Here is a 21,615-nt window from a genome sequence, read left to right on the forward strand (position 1 = left end):
ATATTCAAATAGAAAACAGTTATTTTAAATTGTAATAATATTTCACAATATTACTGTTTTTTACTGTATTTTTAATTAAATAAACGTAGCCTTGGTGAGCAGACGAAACTTCTTTTAAAAACATTAAAAATCTTAGTGGTTCCAAACTTTTGGACTGTACTGTATAATTTCACTTTTTTTGAGAACAATGTCTTAATGCAGAAAATCTTTGTGGTTGAACTGTCTTTATGCATGAATTATTTCTTTAGACGGGGTGAAATATGACAATTCTGTCTGAAATTTACCTGGTTTAAAGACTGTTAAACATTAGCATTTGTGTTGAACAATGTCTCATTTACCAGCATCAACATGCAGAGCCAAATTATAAACATTAAGAGAAAAAAAAACATGAATTTAGTGACCTATAGAAGTTATTCTCTAATCAATGGACCCAATAAACCTTCAAAATCTCCATAAAATATGTATAATGCTACAGAAAGATAATCAAGTGCATATTAAATGGTGGTGTAATTCAGATTAATTCTGTGTTATGACGATTAACTCTTCATCAGATTAATGACCAAACTCACTCAATCCTTCATTATAACATCTGTCGTTTGTAGATAAAACACCTTAAACAGAATCCGAGCACGAGACAGACGCCACTGTTATATCACTATGTTATATTGTTATATATTTGAGCAGGGGAGAGAATGACATGAAGAAGAGCAGTTGTGTTGAAGATTACAGACTCCTCTAGATATCCTGGACGTCATGCTGAACCGGTCCGTCGATGCGATTAAGAGACGACGCAGCCCGTGTCTTTCTGCGGCTTCAGATCCGGCTCCTTCACTGGCTTGATCTCCTCGTCATGCTTCGCTTTTGCCTGGAAGGAAGGAAAAAGTCAGTGTAGAGCTTGATTTAATATGGATTCTTTTGCTGACAGGACACTATGACAGTCGGTGTCCAGAGAAACAGATCTGATGGAAAAATACAAAAAACTGCATATAAATATGTAAATAAATACTATACAGTATTTGTGTTTAGTATACTATATATATATATATATTAGGGCTGTCGATTTAACACGTTAACTTAAATAATTAGTTGTGGAAAAAATAACATCTTAAAATTATTAATGCATTTAATGCACCAGCATCACCCCATTGGTGAGTGTTGCCAAATCCACGGTTTTCCCGCGGAATTGGACTACTTTAACACTGTTGTCGCAGGTTGTTTTTCATATCTGAGGGTTGAAGCGACCCCAAATAACATGATATTTATGCTAATTTTACCAGGGAATTACGCAATTGGGCAAGTTTTGAGTAGAAATTTAGCGACTTTTGTTGTGAAAACCTGGCAACCCTGTAATATGACACAACAACTGCATGATAGAGCCTATAAAATACAGTCAGAACGACCCTAAAATTCAAGATATCAGAGCAAAAATGCTGCTGTATGAGTTTCTATATCATATGATACAGTTAAGCAATATCACACAAGTGCTGTTTTTGTCCCGAATAACACGAGTGCAAGTGATATTGATTATATACAACAGTTCAATAAATAAAAAGTTAATATTGTGTTATATTTTAGACACAATATTGTCTGTGTTTGCTCAAATGTTGTGCGTCTCTGAGCAACACACAGCAGTGTTTCGTTTCTGAATAAATCCGCACTTTGAGTGAATCAAATGGGTGAAATAATGATTCAATGACTCATTTATGAAGAGAGTCATTTACTACATTAATGAATGAATCAGCTGTTTGAATGAATCAAATGAATGAATGACTCGTTAGGCTTGTTCAAGATGCATCGGCACATGACATCAAAGTACTGCAAGAGCGATTTAAAAGCATAAGGAGTCGCGGTACTTTGATGTCATGTGCGATCGGTCTGTACCGCACCGAAGAATCTCGAACAAGCCTAAAGACTTACTCATTCAGACATTTACCGCCACCTACTGGCATTTTTAGTTTCCTATTTAGAGTATCTTTTCATTAAAATAACATTAAACTTTCATATAAAGGGATAGTTCACCCAAAAATGAAAATTCTGTCATCATATACTCACCCTCATTTCGTTTCAAACCTGTATGACTTTCTTTTTCCTTTTTTTTTGTGGAACATAAAAGAAAATATTTTGAAGAATGTTGGTAACCAAACTGTTTTGGTTACCATTGACTATATATATATATATATATATATATTAGCGGGAAGGGAAATACCCCCTCACCTTGTCATCTTTCGGTCCTCTGGTAAGGTCAAAGGTGGCGTAGACTTCAGGTGTGCACTGAGCGCTGAGACCCGGGAGCTCGAATGGAGTCGGTTCAGCCAATCCATAACTGGCCTTCAACTCTAGAGCAGGAGCTTCAGCAGGAACCTTATGAAAGTAACTGACAAAGACAATCAGCTGTGAAAATAGAGTTTTCTAGGAAGCTGTTTTTTATTATACTGTTGCGTTGCATGTTAAAGAGGACCTATTATGCAAAGTCTACCCTATTAGAACATGTTTTCATGCTTGAATGTTCATTATTTTCCTCATTTCTCCATTTGTTTCAGCTCCTCTCTTCCCAGTCTGTCAGTAACGCTCTGTTTAGTTCCTGTCTCTATGAAGCCCCGCCTTCTGAAAAGCACACTGTGCTCTGATTGGTCGGCTGGAGCAGTGTGTTGCGATTGTGTTTGGCAAATGTCCTGTTTAACTGCCAGTTTCAACACACTACTAACTAACTCAACCAGGCCCCGCCCCTTTATTCTGCATATTAATTATTTAAATGAGGAATATTGTGACATGTTCGTTCCTGGAACAAAACTCAAGACTACAATGGAGGCGTTTCAGGGAGTTCAGAAAGAGTGAAACATTGATATAGAGAAGAACTGGAATTTTGCAGAGCTTTTTCATGCTCAAACAGCAACATTACACACTAAAGCATAATAAAGCCCCTTTATGTGAAGCACAGTATGTGTTTGTTGACTCACATGAAGCCGTTCTCTCTCTGGCATTTCTCCAGGGTGTTTTTGATGAAGGAGCCCAGTTTCTTAAAGAAGAGCTGCTCCGAGGGTTTGGCGGTGCTGCCGGGACCCTTCATCTGACGGTACTCTTTACACAAGGCTTCAGCGCGCGAGTAACCTGCCGCCATTACAACCATTAGAAGACACATGATTTAACTATTAAAAGCTCTCAATAATCAGAAAATTGATCTTAATAATGCATTAGTAATCCTTGAAGGGTTAGTTCACCCAAAAATGAAAATAATGTCATTAATTACTCACCCTCATGTTGTTCCACACCCGTAAAATTTCATTAATCTTCAGAACACAAATTAAGATATTTTTGTTGAAAGTGAGGCCAATGACATTTCCTCTCTCAAGATCCATTAATGCACTAAAAACATATCTAAATCAGTTCATGTGAGTACAGTGGTTCAATATTAATATTATAAAGCCATGAGAATATTTTTGGTGTGTCAAAAAAACAAAATAACGACTTATTTAGTGATGGCCGATTTCAAAACACTGCTTCAGGAAGCTTCGGAGAGTTATGAATCAGCGTGTCGAATTAGCTGTTCGAAGCGCCAGAGTCACGTGATTTTGTTTGGCGATTTGACACGCGATCTGAATCATGATTCGATACACTGATTGATAACGCTCCGAATCTTCATGAAGCAGTGTTTTGAAATCGGCCATCACTAAACAAGTCGTTATTTTTTTTTTTTTTTTGGTGCACCAAAAATATTCTCGTTGCTTTATAATATTAAAGGTGCCATCGAACTTTTTTTTTTTTACAAGCTGTAATATAAGTCTAAGGTGTCCCCTGAATGTGTCTGTGAAGTTTCAGCTCAAAATACCCCATAGATTTTTTTTAATTAATTTTTTTAACTGCCTATTTTGGGGCATCATTAGAAATGAGCCGATTCAGGCTGCGGCCCCTTTAAATCTCGTGCTCCCCGCCCACGGAGCTCGCGCTTGCCTTAAACAGCATAAACAAAGTTCACACAGCTAATATAACCCTCAAAATGGATCTTTACAAAGTGTTCATCATGCATACTGCATGCATGCGTCGGATCATGTGAGTACAGTATTTATTTGGATGTTTACATTTGATTCTGAATGAGTTTGATGGTGCTCCGTGGCTAAAGCTAACATTACACTGTTGGAGAGATTTATAAAGAATGAAGTTGTGTTTATGAATTATACAGACTGCAAGTGTTTAATAATGAAAATAGCGACGGCTCTTGTCTCCGTGAATACAGTAAGAAACGATGGTAACTTTAACCACATTTAACAGTACATTAGCAACATGCTAACAAAACATTTAGAAAGACAATTTACAAATATCACTAAAAATATCATGGATCATGTCAGTTATTATTGCTCCATCTGCCATTTTTCGCTGTTGTTCTTGCTTGCTTACCTAGTCTGATGATTCAGCTGTGCACAGATCCAGACGTTAATACTGGCTGCCCTTGTCTAATGCCTTGAACATGAGCTGGCATATGCAAATATTGGGGGCGTACATATTAATGATCCCGACTGTTACGTAACAGTCGGTGTTATGTTGAGATTCGGCTGTTCTTCGGAGGTCTTTTAAACAAATGAGATTTCTAAGAAGGAGGAAACAATGGAGTTTGAGACTCACTGTATGTCATTTCCATGTACTGAACTCTTGTTATTCAACTATGCCAAGGTAAATTCAATTTTTGATTCTAGGGCACCTTTAATATTGAACCACTGTACTCACACGAACTGATTTAAATATGTTTTTAGTACATTAATGGATCTCGAGAGAGGAAATGTCATTGGCCTCACTAAGCCATCGTATTTCAACAAAAATATCTTAATTTGTGTTCTGAAGATTAACGAAGGTCTTACAGGTGTGAGTAATTAATGACAGAATTTTAATTTTTGGGTGAACTAACCCTTTAAGATTATCGTTAAGTGTTACCAAAATATGTCCACTAAAACAGTACATCAATACTGACTGAATGTCTGATGCTTTATTGAGGGATCCATAATTACGTACATTTCTCAGCCTCCTGCAGGGATCTTATGGCCTCTCCACATTTATCACCCGCAAGAAGAGTCTGTCCATGATAGCAGTGCGCCTGCAGGTCAAATAAACCACACAGTAAAATACTGATTGCAATAGTGTTGCCAAATGTCAAAAATAGTGGTCACATCCAATCATTCCACTCGTCTGCCATTGTTCAAACTAACAGAAAGTCGCACCTAAAACTAAAACCATCGGTTGAGTCAATATTGAATGTTAAAAAGCCCCATTTTAAAAGGTTCCTACAATAGGTTTACATTACGGAAGCACTGAATAAAACATACAAAAGATAATTGCAACTTTTTTTCCTCAGAATTGCATGATTATAAACTTGCAGACAGCCAATGAAGACCACAGGCTGGTGTTATGCAAATTAGCTTCAAACCCATGTAGGTTCAGCAGGAGGTAAGACTGGAATTACTGACGACTCATTTCAGGCAGTTCAGAAATTATTCTTTCTGTCGTGCACTTTGATCTTTGAAACTCTGCAGACATTTTACAATCAAAAACAGCTCTATTACACACTACATGAACGATCAAATCCCAAAAAGCATAATAGGGGCACTTTAAATTATTATTAGACTGATCCTCGTTTAAAATGATCGCAGACAGCCTGTTGTGTTTGTTCAGATGGACTCACATAAGCCATGTAGAAGTGCTGCTTCAGCTGCAGGTATTTCTTCCATTTACTGCTGCATTCTGGATCCAAAGTGTTCAGAGTGTGATCTGAGAAATAATATGAAAAACAATAATCTTCTAAATGATATATAATGTGTTATTATACAGCTCTTTGAGGTATTTGATGAATATTTCTAAACAAATGCTCTCAATGTTTCTCACATTTATTTCAATTCAAATCAATAATTCATCTGTATTTATTTTTTTTGTAAGACGACAACTGACTGCACAACCATTTACATTATTTGATATTTTTATTGTTTATTTCAGATATGATTATATTTTAACTATGTACAACAAGCATGAGAAATTCATTAATGTTTGTTCATAGTGCATTTATTAATCTTAACAGAGACTGAAATTATTAGAATTGCTATGATTTATGAAAAATTGTAGCTATTTTATGTTAGCTAATGTAGTTACAGTACAGTAAAATTGTAAAATATTATTACAATTTTAAAAACTATTTTCTATGTGAATATGCAGTAAAATATAATTTTTATATAAAATATAATTTTTCATTTTAATTTTCATTAATTTTTTCATTAATTTATTTTTATTAAATTTATTAATTTTAGTACTTCAAGTACCAAGGCAACATTTCTATTTTTTCTAAGTTTAAGTTTTATTTAATTTAGCTTTAATTTATTTTTATTAAATTTATTAATTTATTAATTTTAGTACTTCAAGTACCAAGGCAACATTTCTATTTTTTCTAAGTTTAAGTTTTATTTAATTTAGCTTTAATTTATTTTTATTAAATTTATTAATTTATTAATTTTAGTACTTCAAGTACCAAGGCAACATTTCTATTTTTTCTAAGTTAAAGTTTTTCATCTAATATATATATATTTTATTTTGACTTTATTTAAAATAATAAAATAAAAAATTTGACTTTTAAATGGTTTTAATTTTAGTTAACAATTGTTTTACATTTTTTAATGATCATTTTCATTCCATTTATTAGCTTTTTTATTCTATTTAGCTTCATTTACATTATTTGATATTTTTACTGTTTATTTCAGATATGATTATATTTAAACTATGTACAACAAGCATGAGAAATTCATTAATGTTTGTTCATAGTGCATTTATTAATCTTAACAGATACTGAAATTATTAGAATTGCTATAATTTATGAAAAATTGTAGCTATTTTATGTTAGCTAATGTAGTTAACAGTACAGTAAAATTATAAAATATTATTACAATTTTAAAAACTATTTTCTATGTGAATATGCAGTAAAATATAATTTATTTCTGTGATCAAAGCTGAATTTTCAGCATCATTACTCCAGTCTTCAGTGTCACATGATCCTTCAGAAATCATTCTAATATGATGATTTGCTGCTCTAGAAACATTTAAGATTATTATCAATATCAAAAACAGTCATATTTCTGTGGAAAGTGTCATATATTTTATTTTTCAGTATTCTTTGATGAATAGAAAGTTCAAAAGAACAGCATTTATTTGTTTCGTAACATTACAAATGTCTTTACTGTCACTTTTGATCGATTTCATTTCTTTCTAAATGATCCCAAACTTTTGTTTGTATAAATAACATGTTGTAAATATATACCCCAAAATTTGGAAATACAGGCAAATTATAATGCAGAATTAAATAGAGAGAAGCAAAAAGTAAATTACACAGTAGCAGTAGTAAACCTACCGGCCTTTTGGTAGAAGTTTGCGGTCTCGAATGCCAGCGCTGCGATGAGGGAGGCGTTGTGCTTCAGCTCGATGGCTCTGGCAATGGTCACTAAAAACACACACACATGAACCGTCACACACACACACACACACACACACAAGAGAGCGATACTGTAAACTGAGGCATGTTTTACCCTCCTGAGCCTCGGCCTGACTCTGCACGATGTAGGTGTCGATGACTCGGGGCTCCAGGTCTCGGCCCTTCTCTGCTGGAGTGATGAGTCGAGGAATATGAGTCTCCTGACAGGAAAGAAGCGAAATATTACCATGGATCAAACAGAAAGCCACCCGTGACCACGCATTACAGGGGTTTTACCACATTTAAGGGGTTTTAGGCACTAATAATGCACGGTCTCTCATGGCTTTTTGCTTTAATTCACCACAAAATAAGGCACAATTTACCTTGAGGGTTTTAAATATTCCAGCGGCGGTTTTCAAACTCTTGTGAACGTCTTTGGCCTCGTCCTCTGTGATGCTACAATGTAAAAAAACAAAAACTTGTAAAAATGTCTTCAATGAAATATTGAAACTATTATTGAAACTGTTTATTTTACAGACTGGGGTGATGTACAGTCAATTTAATTTGTGATAATGATTTATTACAAGGCTACTTATCAAAATGAATTAATTAAATATTGATTTTGAAATTAAAATGATTTTATTACATGCGGAGAAAATGAGCAAAATGATATAAAAAAAAGTTTAGTATTTTTATGTACTATTATAATATTTATAATTAATTACCTTTTATTTTTATATTTTCAGTTTTACATTTTTTTATTTTAATTTTCATTAATTTTAGTTTAAATGGTATGTTTTTTTATTTAATTTAGCTTTAATTTGTTTTGTTTTTTTAATTTATTAATTTATTAATTTTAGTACTTCAAGTACCAAGGCAACATTTCTATTTTTTCTAAGTTTAAGTTTTATTTAATTTAGCTTTAATTTTTTTTTTTTTTTTTTATTAATTTATTAATTTTAGTACTTCAAGTACCAAGGCAACATTTCTATTTTTTTCTAAGTTTAAGTTTTATTTAATTTAGCTTTAATTTATTTTTATTACATTTATTAATTTTAGTACTTCAAGTACCAAGGCAACATTTCTATTTTTTTCTAAGTTTAAGTTTTATTTAATTTAGCTTTAATTTATTTTTATTAAATTTATTAATTTTATTACTTCAAGTACCAAGGCAACATTTCTATTTTTTTCTAAGTTTAAGTTTTATTTAATTTAGCTTTAATTTATTTTTATTACATTTATTAATTTTAGTACTTCAAGTACCAAGGCAACATTTCTATTTTTTTCTAAGTTTAAGTTTTATTTAATTTAGCTTTAATTTATTTTTATTAAATTTATTAAATTTATTAATTTATTAATTTTAGTACTTCAAGTTCCAAGGCAACATTTCTATTTTTTCTAAGTTTAAGTTTTATTTAATTTAGCTTTAATTTATTTTTATTAAATTTATTAAATTTATTAATTTATTAATTTTAGTACTTCAAGTACCAAGGCAACATTTCTATTTTTTCTAAGTTTAAGTTTTTCATCTAATATATATATTATTTTATTTTGACTTTATTTAAAATAATAAAATAAAAAATGTGACTTTTAAATGGTTTTAATTTTAGTTAACAATTGTTTTACATTTTTTTAATGATCATTTTCATTCCATTTATTAGCTTTTTTATTTTATTTAGCTTTAATTTTAGTTTTATTCATTTTAGTACTTCCAAGGCAACATTTCTATTTTTTCTAAGTTTTAGTTTCTCTTCTAATATTTAAAATTTTATTTTATTTCAAATACATTTTTTTATATTTTTAATAGTTTTCTATCTAGCACAACTATGTCGGAAATTGGTTGCCTTTAAAAAAAAATTAATAAAAAAAATATTTTGACCTTCTGAAAACATCAGATATGCCTGTCTGCATTTGTACGGCTCTAGAAGAAGTAGATGCAACTTTTCTGACAGTTTTTTTAATTTATTTATTTTTTAATTTTTTATTTATTTATTTTTTTTTTCTTTTCACAAACTGTCTAAAAGCCGTCACTGACCAAGAACTTACTTCTCCTTTCCAGCCAGTTTTGAGGCAAACTTGGTGTACCAGATGGCGACATTAAACGCCATAGACACCAACTCAAAAACCGCATCCTGCTGAGCACTGAAAAACACAATGTCTTTTTAAAGGGTCATGCCTCTCACTCAACAGTTTCAAGTTTCAGTCCAATCAAACCATGTTATTTTAGTTCAAATTCATCTGTCGTTGGGTAGAAACTCGTCAAATTAGAACAACATAGACACGTCACATGACCTGCTTTCATCCTCAAAAACCATGAACAAAAATACACAAGATATAAGAAAATACAGGTTCATTTGCAAGACGAACTTAGTTTGTTCAGAAAACTTATGTGCAATGAATTCATATTTCCATATTATTAAAAACATTAACGGTATGAAAATTCTGTCATCATTTACTCACCCTCATGGCTTAAAAGTTTATGTATAATAAATTCTATGTTGAATCAAATAAAATATTTCTTTCTAAAGCTGCTTTTTGTAATGTTTATTTGATGCTTTTCTCATTTAACACAATAATGACTTTAAATTATCTTTTGGGAGTCATTTCTCAGCCAAATTTGATGTGCGATAAATTAGATCAATTAATCGCCACATTGTGTATTTAATTAGATTAAAAACTGTAATCGCTTGACAACCCTAATTATTAATACTTGATAAATATAATACATTTCAGTGTTTTCTTCTAAGAACGTGAAGCCTTTATGTCTAATGCAATATAAAGTTATTCATAATGCATTATATCTTTTCATAAACGATATTTTTCAGACTCCTTGTTACTTCTGAAACTGGTTTCTTGTCATGTGTTTTAATGCATTATACCTTCTAAAGGAGTAACAATGAATAGATTGTATTATAATTGTGTTTATAATTATTCATGAGATCATACAATGCATTATAAGGTGAATTACAAGGCATAACTGATGCATTTTATAATGCATTATATAAAGGCTTTACTTTTGCACAATAAAACACTTTGTGTTGAGTCACCAGTGATATATGAAAACCACATTGTGTGATCGTTACCTTGGGATATTTCCCTGTAAAGTGTCGGTCCATTTGAAGTTCTGGATGAACCGGAGCTTGTTCTCTTGTGTGGTGCCATCCAGTGGCAGAATGAATCCTACACGCGTTAAGAAACTTTCAACAATGCCAACAAAAACAACAACAATCTGCCTCTGAGCAAAATAAATGCAAATGAATAAAAGCTGCAACATGGAAATATCTGACCGGAGGCACACGAGATGAAATATAATATTTCACAAACCCTGTAAAAGAGCGAAATATTCATCACTGGATTTCTTCATAATCTCTGGTGTACATGTGGCATCTGTGAACATGTCCAGCAGTCTGGCCCGTGTCGTTCTCAGGTCACTGAGACAGAGATTTAACATTTATACCATAACAATCATCAAAATGTATATAATACCAGCAGAATACGATGCTCACTTGCAGATCTTATTGGCAGCGGGGCTGGACGCCACCCCGTACAGGTTGAAGGACACGGGCGCTGTGGATTTAAGAGGGTTTCGGTGGAACCAGTGAGTCATGATGACCTGAACAAGAACAAAGATGCTATTATCAATTTCTGTTTTATTAATGCATTTCATCCAAACAGTTGTGGGGCAGTAGGGCTGGGAAAAAAATATTGTTTCTTGATTTTAATCAATTCTCATTTTTACGAACTGATATTGATTCTTAAATCCCAAGAATCGATTAGTCTAGTCTGTTTTCGGTTGATGAATGAGCAGAATATGTAGCACCTCCCGTCCAATAAATCACAATAATCTTTGTTACTTTTGATATGAAGCAAAGTCTCAGATTTCAAATGACGTCCATCTTATTATGAGATTCAAAAAATAAATACCGTTTCGGCACTGTTTAATGTGGCGTGACAGATCGCTTTAGCGCCTCAGTTAAAGAGAAGCATGTGATCATCCTCTTCTCCGCTTTAATACCAGTTACAGCGAAATAAACATGCATGAACATCTGAAGGTATGTTAAAATATACAGTACAACTTACTGAAATCCGTATCATGTCTCGTGTAATCGCTCAATCAGTGTTTCAACCTCGGAAAGACGTCAATAAAATTAAACAGCTTGTAAACAATGTCACGTGAGGTCACATTTAACCTCAGAAAAACATATTCAGTGACTCATTAGTCAGCTAGAAAAGTGAACTCTAGAAAGCAACATTCTGATAAATATAGCTATGCACCGTTACATATTCATTATAATTTTTAATGTTCTTCAATATTTAATGCATGTTTGAATAAATCAGTTAGGACAGCCACGATTTAAATGTTTATATTTAAAAAAAACGAATTGGAGTAGAAATATGATTATGTAATTCTAAACTTTATTCATAATAAAAATATAATTGAGTGTAATTTAAGTGTTTGCATATAAATAAGTTAATTTAAAGGGTTAGTTCACCCAAAAATCCTCACCCTCATGTCGTTCCACACCCGTAAGACCTTCGTTAATCTTCAGAACACAAATTAAGATATTTTTGATGAAATCCGATGGCTCAGTGAGGCCAATGACATTTCCTCTCTCAAGATCCATTAATGTACTAAAAACATGTTTAAATCAGTTCATGTGAGTACAGTGGTTCAATATTAATATTCTAAAGCGACGAGAATATTTTTTGGTGCGCCAAAAAAACAAAATAACGACTTATATAGTGATGGCCGATTTCAAAACACTGCTTCATGAAGATTCGGAGCGTTATGAATCTTTTGTGTCGAATCATGATTCGGATCGCGTGTCAAACTGATAAAATCACGTGACTTTGGCGCTCCGAACAGCTGATTCGATACACTGATTCATAACGCTCCGAAGCTTCCTGAAGCAGTGTTTTGAAATCGGCCATCACTATATAAGTCGTTATTTTGTTTTTTTGGCGCACCAAAAATATTCTCGTGGCTTTATAATACTAATATTGAACCACTGTACTCACATGAACTGATTTAAATATGTTTTTAGTACATTAATGGATCTTGAGAGAGGAAATGGCATTGCTGGCTATGCAGGCCTCACTGAGCCATCGGATTTCATCAAAAATATCTTAATTTGTGTTCTGAAGATGAACGAAGGTCTTACGGGTGTGGAACGGCATGAGCGTGAGTAATTAATGACATAATTTTTCATTTTTGGGTGAACTAACCCTTTAAATTAACCTTCAATATTATTATAGTAGTACCAACTGACTCTCATGTGTAGTTTACAGCATTAGTTGAGAGATTTTTTTCCTGTAGAAAACTGAAATACTACATCCAAAATAATCGATATCGAATCGAATCGAATCGTGAAAATTGTGTCAATACCCAGCCCTATGGGGCACCATTAACTATTGTTTTCCACAACTGTTTGGACACAAACATTCTTCAAAATATCTTCTTTTTATGTTCAGCAGAACAAAGAAGCTCAAACAGGTTTGAGAGAGAGTAAATTATGACAGAATTCTCATTTTTTGGGTGAACTGTCCCTTTAAGACTGACATTTTCAATGGTTGTGACAGTTATAGGCAACTAAATGTTTGAGCACATTTCACATTGATTAATATTCAATACATTTAATTTACAAAAGAACACTTAATAGATAAGATCAATAAATCAAACTATAATATATCGTTTGAAGTGCTGTGTGAACTGAAATGAGTCATTTGATAAGGCAGGTCCATTATAACCTCTCGGCCTTGTTTATCAACAGCTCTATAGGAATACAAACAGACACAGAACCAATACACTGACTAAAAACTCCACTGCTGATGCTTTATCATCCATATAAACACGCTGATCTGTGATCTTAAAGCTTTCAGTAATATGAACACAACCTGAGGGAAATCAACCGAGAGAGAGACTCGCTATTCAACAGCAGCAGCTCAAAACCGGCTCAGACAGACTCATAACGCTTATTTTAAATGAAAGAGATATGTATTTATACCAGAAATGTACCGACTGTCAGATGTTTGTTGTTTTAATCGGCGATACTCCAAAGATGTGGATCAGGAAACGCCAAAACAATGAACGCTCTTCCTGTATGACGTGTTTCGGGCGGTGACGTCATGCACACGCCCATTGAGTTTAAACCCCCGCTTACGTCATTTATTTTGACGCGTGTTTTGGTAGCGTGAATGTGAAATAAAATAATTTGTATTATGCAAGAAGATGTAGCCTAAAGGAAATGGATACAAATATTCACTTATATCTGAACAGAAACCAATAGATAGATAGATAGATAGATAAATAGATAAATAAATAAATAAATAAATAAATAAATAAATAAATATAGAATGACTAGGTGCAAGGAAGAACAAGAGTTACATAAAAAACATAAAAAAGAAGAAAAAAATCTAAATGAATCCAATTAATTCAACTTACATTCGAGTTTTACCACATCTGCGAATTTTTTAAGCTTTTATTACACAGAATAAATCACATTTTTAAGGACCAAATACCAGTGTGTGTGTGTGTGTGTGTGTGTGTGTGTGTGTGTGTGTGTGTGTGTGTATATATATTATATATACACACACATGTATAATTAATTAATAGCTGATCAATAGCTGATTAGATGTGATTAATCACGATTAATCATATTTGTCTGTGCTGTTAAATCGATTAATCACAATTAATCCCATCTAACATAAAAGTTGGTATATGTATGTGTGTTTGTGCATTTATAAACAATTAATCGCATGTAACATAAAAGTTTGTAAATATATAATACGTATATACACACACACATTATAAATTTAGAAACTTATGTTAAATGCAATTAATTATGCATATATATATATATATATATATATATATATATATATATATATAGAGAGAGAGAGAGAGAGAGAGAGAGATACAGTACAGTCCAAAAGTTTGGAACCACTAAGATTTTAAATGTTTTTAAAAGAAGTTTCATCTGCTCACCAAGGCTACATTTATTTAATTAAAAATACAGTAAAAAACAGTAATATTGTGAAATATTATTACAATTTAAAATAACTGTTTTCTATTTGAATATATTTCACAAAGTAATTTATTCCTGTGATGCAAAGCTGAATTTTCAGCATCGTTACTCCAATAATATTTCACAATATTACTGTTTTTTACTGTATTTTTAATTAAATAAATGTAGCCTTGGTGAGCAGACGAAACTTCTTTTAAAAACATTAAAAATCTTAGTGGTTCCAAACTTTTGGACTGTAATGTATATATATATATATATATATATATATATATATATATATATATAATGTGCCATCGCGCGCTGCATAATTACTTTATTATAGCTTAAATAAAGCGCAAAAGAAACTACGAGCAATGACCGTCGTTGTTCTGCTGTAAGTTAAGTCATGAAATTACCGCACATGCGATTAAAGCTGCCTCAAAACTGTGCATGCATGTATTTGTTGACATGGTTTCAAAGCTATTGTTATCCAGTTTGTTGGCCTTGAAACGTCTTAAAAATGCACATATGTACACCAGGGAAATCTAAATTTTCTCAGGGGAGGATGCCCCTGACAGCAACATAGCAACGGCACAGATCTGGCCCACATCTGGTCCGCATATAAACCACATGTACCAGATGAGGGCCGGATCTGGGCCAGACTATGTTGCTGTCTGGGGCCCCCATACCACCCTAGTAAACTACATTTTCTGACCTCGGTAATTATGAAACCCTGCGTACGGCCCAGCTTATATTCTATATAATGAAATCTGAGGTAAACGTGCATTTCTCCAAATGTGCGCACTTTTGGACTAAGAGTTTGTATGTGTATGCACTGTGATCAAAAATAAATGGGACCAAACGCTATTGAATGTAAAGGTTTGTGTCTTGTTATTCTATTAATAACTACCAATTGATTTTGCAGAAATTAAGAATTATTAGTGTCATTGTGTCTAAATAGCTATCTAATACTTCAAATCTCAAGGTTAAATCAGAATTTTTTTTGGTAAAAATGTGTCTGTAACGACTGCTAAAAATAGTATATAGCTCCACTTTGGTTTTTAACAAACAAACAAAAAAAAAAAAAAAAAAAAATAATATATATATATATATATATATATATATATATATTGCACATTTACATTTTATTTACACATTTACATTTTATTTATATAACGCAATTACTTACTAGTTTTACACTACTCTCACAAATCATCGGAATTCTCATAAATTATAATGATGAGATCCCTCTCTCTTGAAGTCGAATAAGGACTTTTATTTTGAAAGCGCCACTAGTGAGCGCGTCTTCCGGTTGCAGCAGCAGGTAGTTCGGTTGCACTCGCATCAGGCCTGTGGCGGTGTGTGGCGGTGCCACCGGTGCATCCGGAGCCCAGTGTGTTTCCCCGGCGGTGCGCAACAATGCGGCGCTGCGCAACAATGCGGCGCTGGAGATAAAACTTCACCAGCGATGTCAGAACCCAAAGCTTTCGCGCGACTTTAACCCGAGAAGATGTCAGATGTCACCAAGACCGTCCAGAAATGGCACGCGAGTTTTAAAAAGGGCACGGACTTTGATTCGTGGGGGCAGCTGGTGGAAGCCATCGATGAATATCAAATGTAAGTTGCGCATTTCTGATCAAAATAAAATATAAAATGTGTTTGGCCATCTCTGGATATAATTTATTTTTTTACTCTAATAAAAATAAAAATATGGCATTACAAGTGATGCATTGCAATTACACAAAGTTGCAATTTATTTGCGCGTTATAGATTTATTTACTTAATTTTGCATGAGCTTGCGTTGTTCGATTTAATGCATAAATGTGTTGTAGATGAGCATCAGATCAGTGAATAACTGTTGAGTGTTTGACAGCCTGTTTGCATTATCTCGCGCGCCACACCCTCCAGTGCTGGGTGGAGCTTCACTGTCTGTCCTCATCTGAATTCATGCCATTTAGGTCATGCTTCAGCATTTCTGCTCTTTACACCCTACTTTTGCCTTTTCTTTGTAGTTTTAACGTAGATTATGTGGGTTTGTTCATGGAACACAAACTGCATTTGATATCCACAAAGAAAACTGACTCTTATTCTCTTATATTGTCATCCAGAACTTGTATTTTGTCCATAAAGTTAACTTCTTTTTTTTTTCATGAGCTATGAAACAGAAACATAAAAATATTCAGTGTTTTCATGTTAAAGGATTAGTTCACTTTCAAATGAAAATTTCCTGATAATTTACTCACCCCCATGTCATCCAAGATGTTCATGTCTTTCTTTCTTCAGTAGAAAAGAAATGAAGGTTTTTGATGAAAACATTCCAGGATTTTTCTCCATATAGTGGACTTCACTGGAGCCCAAACGGTTGAAGGTCAAAATTAGTTTCAGTGCAGCTTCAAAGAGCTTTAAATGATACCAGACGAGGAATAAGAGTCTAATCTAGAGAAACCATTGCTCATTTTCTAAAAAAAAAATTAAATATTATACATTTTAACCATAAATGCTCATCTTGATCTAGCTCTCTTCTTCTTCTCTATTTGAATTCCAGCAGTGTAGACGCTGCTAAGTGTATTACTGCCCTCCACAGGTCAAAGTTTGAACTAAATTGTCATATACAATATGCTAGTGCAAGTATATAACAATTAGTTCAAACTTTGACCTGTGGAGGGCAGTAATACACTTAGCAGTGTCTACACTGCTGGAATTCTAATAGAGAAGAAGTAGAGAGCTAGTTCAAGACGAGCGATTATTGTTAAAACGTATATAATTTTTCTTTTTTTTTTCAAAAATGAGCGATGGTTTCTCTAGATAAGACTCTTATTCCTCGTCTGGTATCGTTTAAAGCTCTTTGAAGCTGCACTGAAACTGTGATTTTGACCTTCAACCGTCTGGAGGCCATTGAAGTCCACAATATGGAGAATAATCCTGGAATGTTTTCATCAAAAACCTTCATTTCTTTTCGACTGACGAAAGAAAGACATGAACATCTTGGATGACATGGGGGTGAGTAAATTATCAGGAAATTTTAATTTGAAAGTGAACTAATCCTTTAAAATAAAAAAACGTATTACTGTGATTTTTCATCAGACTCGCAAGGCAACTTCAGAAAGAGGTGCAGTCATCAAACTTGCATGATTTTACAGAGGAACAGAAGGTATGTGTTGACAGCTGTCAATCACTTTTTTTAAAGTCGGCATGAAAAAGAAATTACGATAGTCTTTTTTTTTCTTATTGCAACGTATGTCCAAGTGAAACTGCTTCACAAACAAGAACAAATGTAGGGCGGGGCTTGATTTTGTTCGTGGAGAATTGATTGGATGGTTGTGGTTTGCTATTGGTGGATCTCATGTGAGTGACAAGTTGCCCCGCCCTCATCATCATTGGGGAAATTATTCTGATTCAAGATTATAAGGCATATGAATTTAAGAAAAATAATGATGTGCATTTATAATAAACCCTGCGATATTTCATTTAAAAAAAAAATTAATTTCATGTTGACAGTAATGGTCAACATGACGGTAAATGTAATTTACTCGATTAATCACATAACATAAAAGTTTGTGTGCATAATATATACATATATTATAATATAATATAATATATATACACACACATATAATATATACAAACCTTTATGTTAGATACGATAATTCGATTTGACCGCACTAGTTTAAATATTTTAAATTAAGATATTTTGTGGTCAGACTAATTTGAGATCTTCTGTCTGTTATTATCTTACAAAATAAATATTTTTATTTTCCAGAAAACCCTGGGAAAGTTTGCAACATGCCTTGAAATGCGAAGTGCAGCCTTACAGGTTAGTATTGTCTTTGACGACTCTACAGGACGATTTGAAAGTTAATTAGTGGTGTTGCTAAGGCAATTGCATGGCAACACCTTGACAACCAACCACAACATCTTTGACTCATTATGGCGGCTTATGCACAGCCAAACACCACTTACAGTTTCCTCAGGAAATGTAAATATCTAGCTGAATATATTTTTAAAATCACCCCACCAGCAGTGCATTTATTATCTCACATTGTGAATATAATTATTGATAATAATAAATAAATTATCAGTGCTCTTTTTAATGAGTTTTTAAACTAATTCTGCTGTTTGTCTCTGTCAGTGCACACAATCTCAAGACGAGTTCAAGTTAGAAGACCTGAAAAAACTGGAACCCAGTATGTACACGTGGATATGAATAACTGAAATATGTGGATATGAATTCATTTAATGTAATAAATTGCGTATTTTTGCTCAGTTTGTACCCCTGAATAAATACTTTTTATATACAAAACAGAACAAACATGCAAACTTTAAAACAACAATAGTGCTTATATGTTAAAACTGCTATTCTTCTGTTTCTCTACAGTTATTAAGAACATTCTGACTTACAACAAAGATTTCCCTTTTGATGTCCAACCAGTGCCTTTGAGGTAATTTTTCAATGTTTATTTATGGAACGGATAGTTCTGATCCTGGATGCAGATTGGTCAATCCAGTGATTCTGACTATAGAGTGCATTAGTGCCCGCCCCCTTTTTCAGCGTTGTTGGTTCCATTCATTTCTCTCATAGGGATTTAAAAACGTTTTTAAAGCATGATCCAAGCCAATCAGCTACGAGGAGAATCATAACATTACAAACTTTGATATGAAGCCAAAACGTATTTAAAAATCAGACAAAATTACAAAGACTGTGAACTTAACAGCTTTAGTGAGGGAAAGAACTACAATCCCATGAAGCATTGAGAACAGCATAATCGAATTAGAAATTTTAGAGAAATATAAAACTACTCATTTAGAAATGCTTCATGTGAGTGGGTGGAGCTAAAGAACTCTTTTCGATTCTGATTGGTGGAATTTTCTGTACAGCATCATGGGTAATGTAGTTTTTCACCATGAATTCCACTGTTAAACACGATTATTTTAAAATTAAGTTGAAATAGTGCGGGCTGACAGCAGAAGCAGGAGCAAATACAATCAACTAACAACCTCGTTGCTCACAGTACGGTTTATAAATTATCGTTAAAAATCCTACAGAGAAACTGAATGAAGTTTTTACTTCCAGAATCGACTGTTGCACTCTATAATGATCATCTACACAATATTATACCTCAAAGATATTTACTATATTTACTTTTCACAGATGAAACATGCTTTTGCTGATACAGTTCTGTGTGTTTTTAGGAAGATTCTTGCACCAGGTGAGGAGGAAAACCTTGAGGTTGAGGAGGAGCTGGACGCTGGTACTGGAGCAGGTTCAACACCGTCATTCCCTTCAAGGGTGCCAGGTGATTCACTGCATAGTGCATGATGTTCGAATCGAACACCCACGTGATCTTATTCCTAAATGGCTGTGATACGGCTCTGTCTGTAAAACTTTTAACAAGTTTAATCACAGCGAACATTCAGATCTGTGTTCTGATCCAGAGAGAGCCGCTGTCATGAAACAGCTTCACAAACAGACTTTTCAATCACACGGTATCATTATTTCTGCGTTACAGTAATTCAGATGATCACAGAAGTACTGGGATAAAAGTTTATAGTTCGGATATAAACACTGATGTCTACAGTAGCAAGTAAAACAAAATTGAGTAAATCACCTTTTGAAAGTAACTTGATGCTTCAAATAAAGATTGTATCAATTGCATCGTTACACCAGTAGGTGGTGACAGGTGACTGTTAAAAAAATGTATCTTGTCATTGAATCATTCACTCAAGAGATTCGTTCAAAAACGCTGATTCACCCAGTAATGAAACAAGACTTAATGAGTGAGTCATTGAATTGTTCACTCAAGAGATTCATTCAAAAACGCTGATTCATCCAGTAATGAAACAAGTGAAGTCTTTATGAGTGAATCATTGAATCATTCACTCAAGAGATTCATTCAAAAACACTGATTCATTTAGTAATGAAACAAGTGAAGTCTTTATGAGTGAATCATTGAATCATTCACTCAAGAGATTCATTCAAAAACACTGATTCATTTAGTAATGAAACAAGTGAAGTCTTTATGAGTGAGTCATTGAATCATTTACTCGAGATTCATTCAAAAACACTGATTCATTTAGTAATGAAACAAGTGAAGTCTTTATGAGTGAGTCATTGAATCATTCACTCAAGAGATTCATTCAAAAACACTGATTCATTTAGTAATGTAACAAGTGAAGTCTTTATGAGTGAATCATTGAATCATTCACTCAAGAGATTCATTCAAAAACACTGATTCATTTAGTAATGAAACAAGTGAAGTCTTTATGAGTGAATCATTGAATCATTCACTCAAGAGATTCATTCAAAAACACTGATTCATTTAGTAATGAAACAAGTGAAGTCTTTATGAGTGAATCATTGAATCATTCACTCAAGAGATTCATTCAAATCGCTGATTCATCCAGTAATGAAACAAGTGAAGTCTTTATGAGTGAGTCATTGAATCATTCACTCAAGAGATTCATTCAAAAACACTGATTCATTTAGTAATGAAACAAGTGAAGTCTTTATGAGTGAATCATTGAATCATTCACTCAAGAGATTCATTCAAAAACACTGATTCATTTAGTAATGAAACAAGTGAAGTCTTTATGAGTGAATCATTGAAGCATTCACTCAAGAGATTCATTCAAATCGCTGATTCATCCAGTAATGAAACAAGTGAAGTCTTTATGAGTGAGTCATTGAATCATTCACTCAAGAGATTCATTCAAAAACACTGATTCATTTAGTAATGAAACAAGTGAAGTCTTTATGAGTGAATCATTGAATCATTCACTCAAGAGATTCATTCAAAAACACTGATTCATTTAGTAATGAAACAAGTGAAGTCTTTATGAGTGAATCATTGAAGCATTCACTCAAGAGATTCATTCAAAAACACTGATTCATTTAGTAATGAAACAAGTGAAGTCTTTATGAGTGAATCATTGAATCATTCACTCAAGAGATTCATTCAAAAACACTGATTCATTTAGTAATGAAACAAGTGAAGTCTTTTTGAGTGAGTCATTGAATCATTCACTCAAACCGATTGGGGAAAAAAAGGGATTTAAATTAATTAGATACAGGAAATGTTGCCTTGCCTGAATTTTAATTTGTATTTTATTTTAGTTAATATGTTTAATTTAATTTCAAGTAAGGAAAATTGTGTTATATTTTCTCTTTTCTTTTTAATT

At 33.0% G+C, this 21,615-nt stretch overlaps 2 protein-coding genes across 4 annotated transcripts in view; one reads left to right on the top strand and one right to left on the bottom strand.

Moving 5' to 3' along the window:
• Positions 1–507: 507 nt before the first annotated feature.
• brox (BRO1 domain and CAAX motif containing) lies at positions 508–13,584 on the bottom strand. 3 transcript variants are annotated; one of them, XM_048207812.1, is made up of 13 exons: positions 13,441–13,584; positions 10,942–11,048; positions 10,760–10,866; positions 10,519–10,615; positions 9,482–9,577; positions 7,819–7,891; positions 7,551–7,656; positions 7,376–7,465; positions 5,669–5,754; positions 5,002–5,083; positions 2,958–3,108; positions 2,215–2,374; positions 508–865 (listed from the first exon to the last, which is right to left on the bottom strand). In XM_048207812.1, exons 2-13 carry the CDS (start codon positions 11,040–11,042, stop codon positions 779–781), a joined length of 1,236 nt encoding a protein of 411 aa, XP_048063769.1. In that variant the 5' UTR covers positions 11,043–11,048; positions 13,441–13,584; the 3' UTR covers positions 508–778. The 3 variants fall into 3 exon arrangements, with proteins under 3 accessions (XP_048063769.1, XP_048063771.1, XP_048063770.1); XM_048207814.1 differs by having other exon boundaries at positions 13,456–13,573; XM_048207813.1 differs by having other exon boundaries at positions 13,452–13,572.
• Positions 13,585–15,736: 2,152 nt separating this feature from the next.
• aida (axin interactor, dorsalization associated) overlaps positions 15,737–21,615 on the top strand; it is a 10,424-nt gene continuing 4,545 nt past the window's right edge. The window contains exons 1-6 of the mRNA XM_048207815.1: positions 15,737–16,056; positions 17,524–17,590; positions 18,200–18,253; positions 18,569–18,623; positions 18,815–18,878; positions 19,630–19,733. Coding sequence (XP_048063772.1) covers positions 15,950–16,056; positions 17,524–17,590; positions 18,200–18,253; positions 18,569–18,623; positions 18,815–18,878; positions 19,630–19,733 — 451 coding nt within the window. The 5' untranslated portion in view covers positions 15,737–15,949. The remainder of the gene's footprint in view (positions 16,057–17,523; positions 17,591–18,199; positions 18,254–18,568; positions 18,624–18,814; positions 18,879–19,629; positions 19,734–21,615) is intronic.

This window comes from Megalobrama amblycephala, linkage group LG11 (genome assembly GCF_018812025.1).
Source record: "Megalobrama amblycephala isolate DHTTF-2021 linkage group LG11, ASM1881202v1, whole genome shotgun sequence".
NCBI lineage: Eukaryota > Metazoa > Chordata > Actinopteri > Cypriniformes > Xenocyprididae > Megalobrama > Megalobrama amblycephala.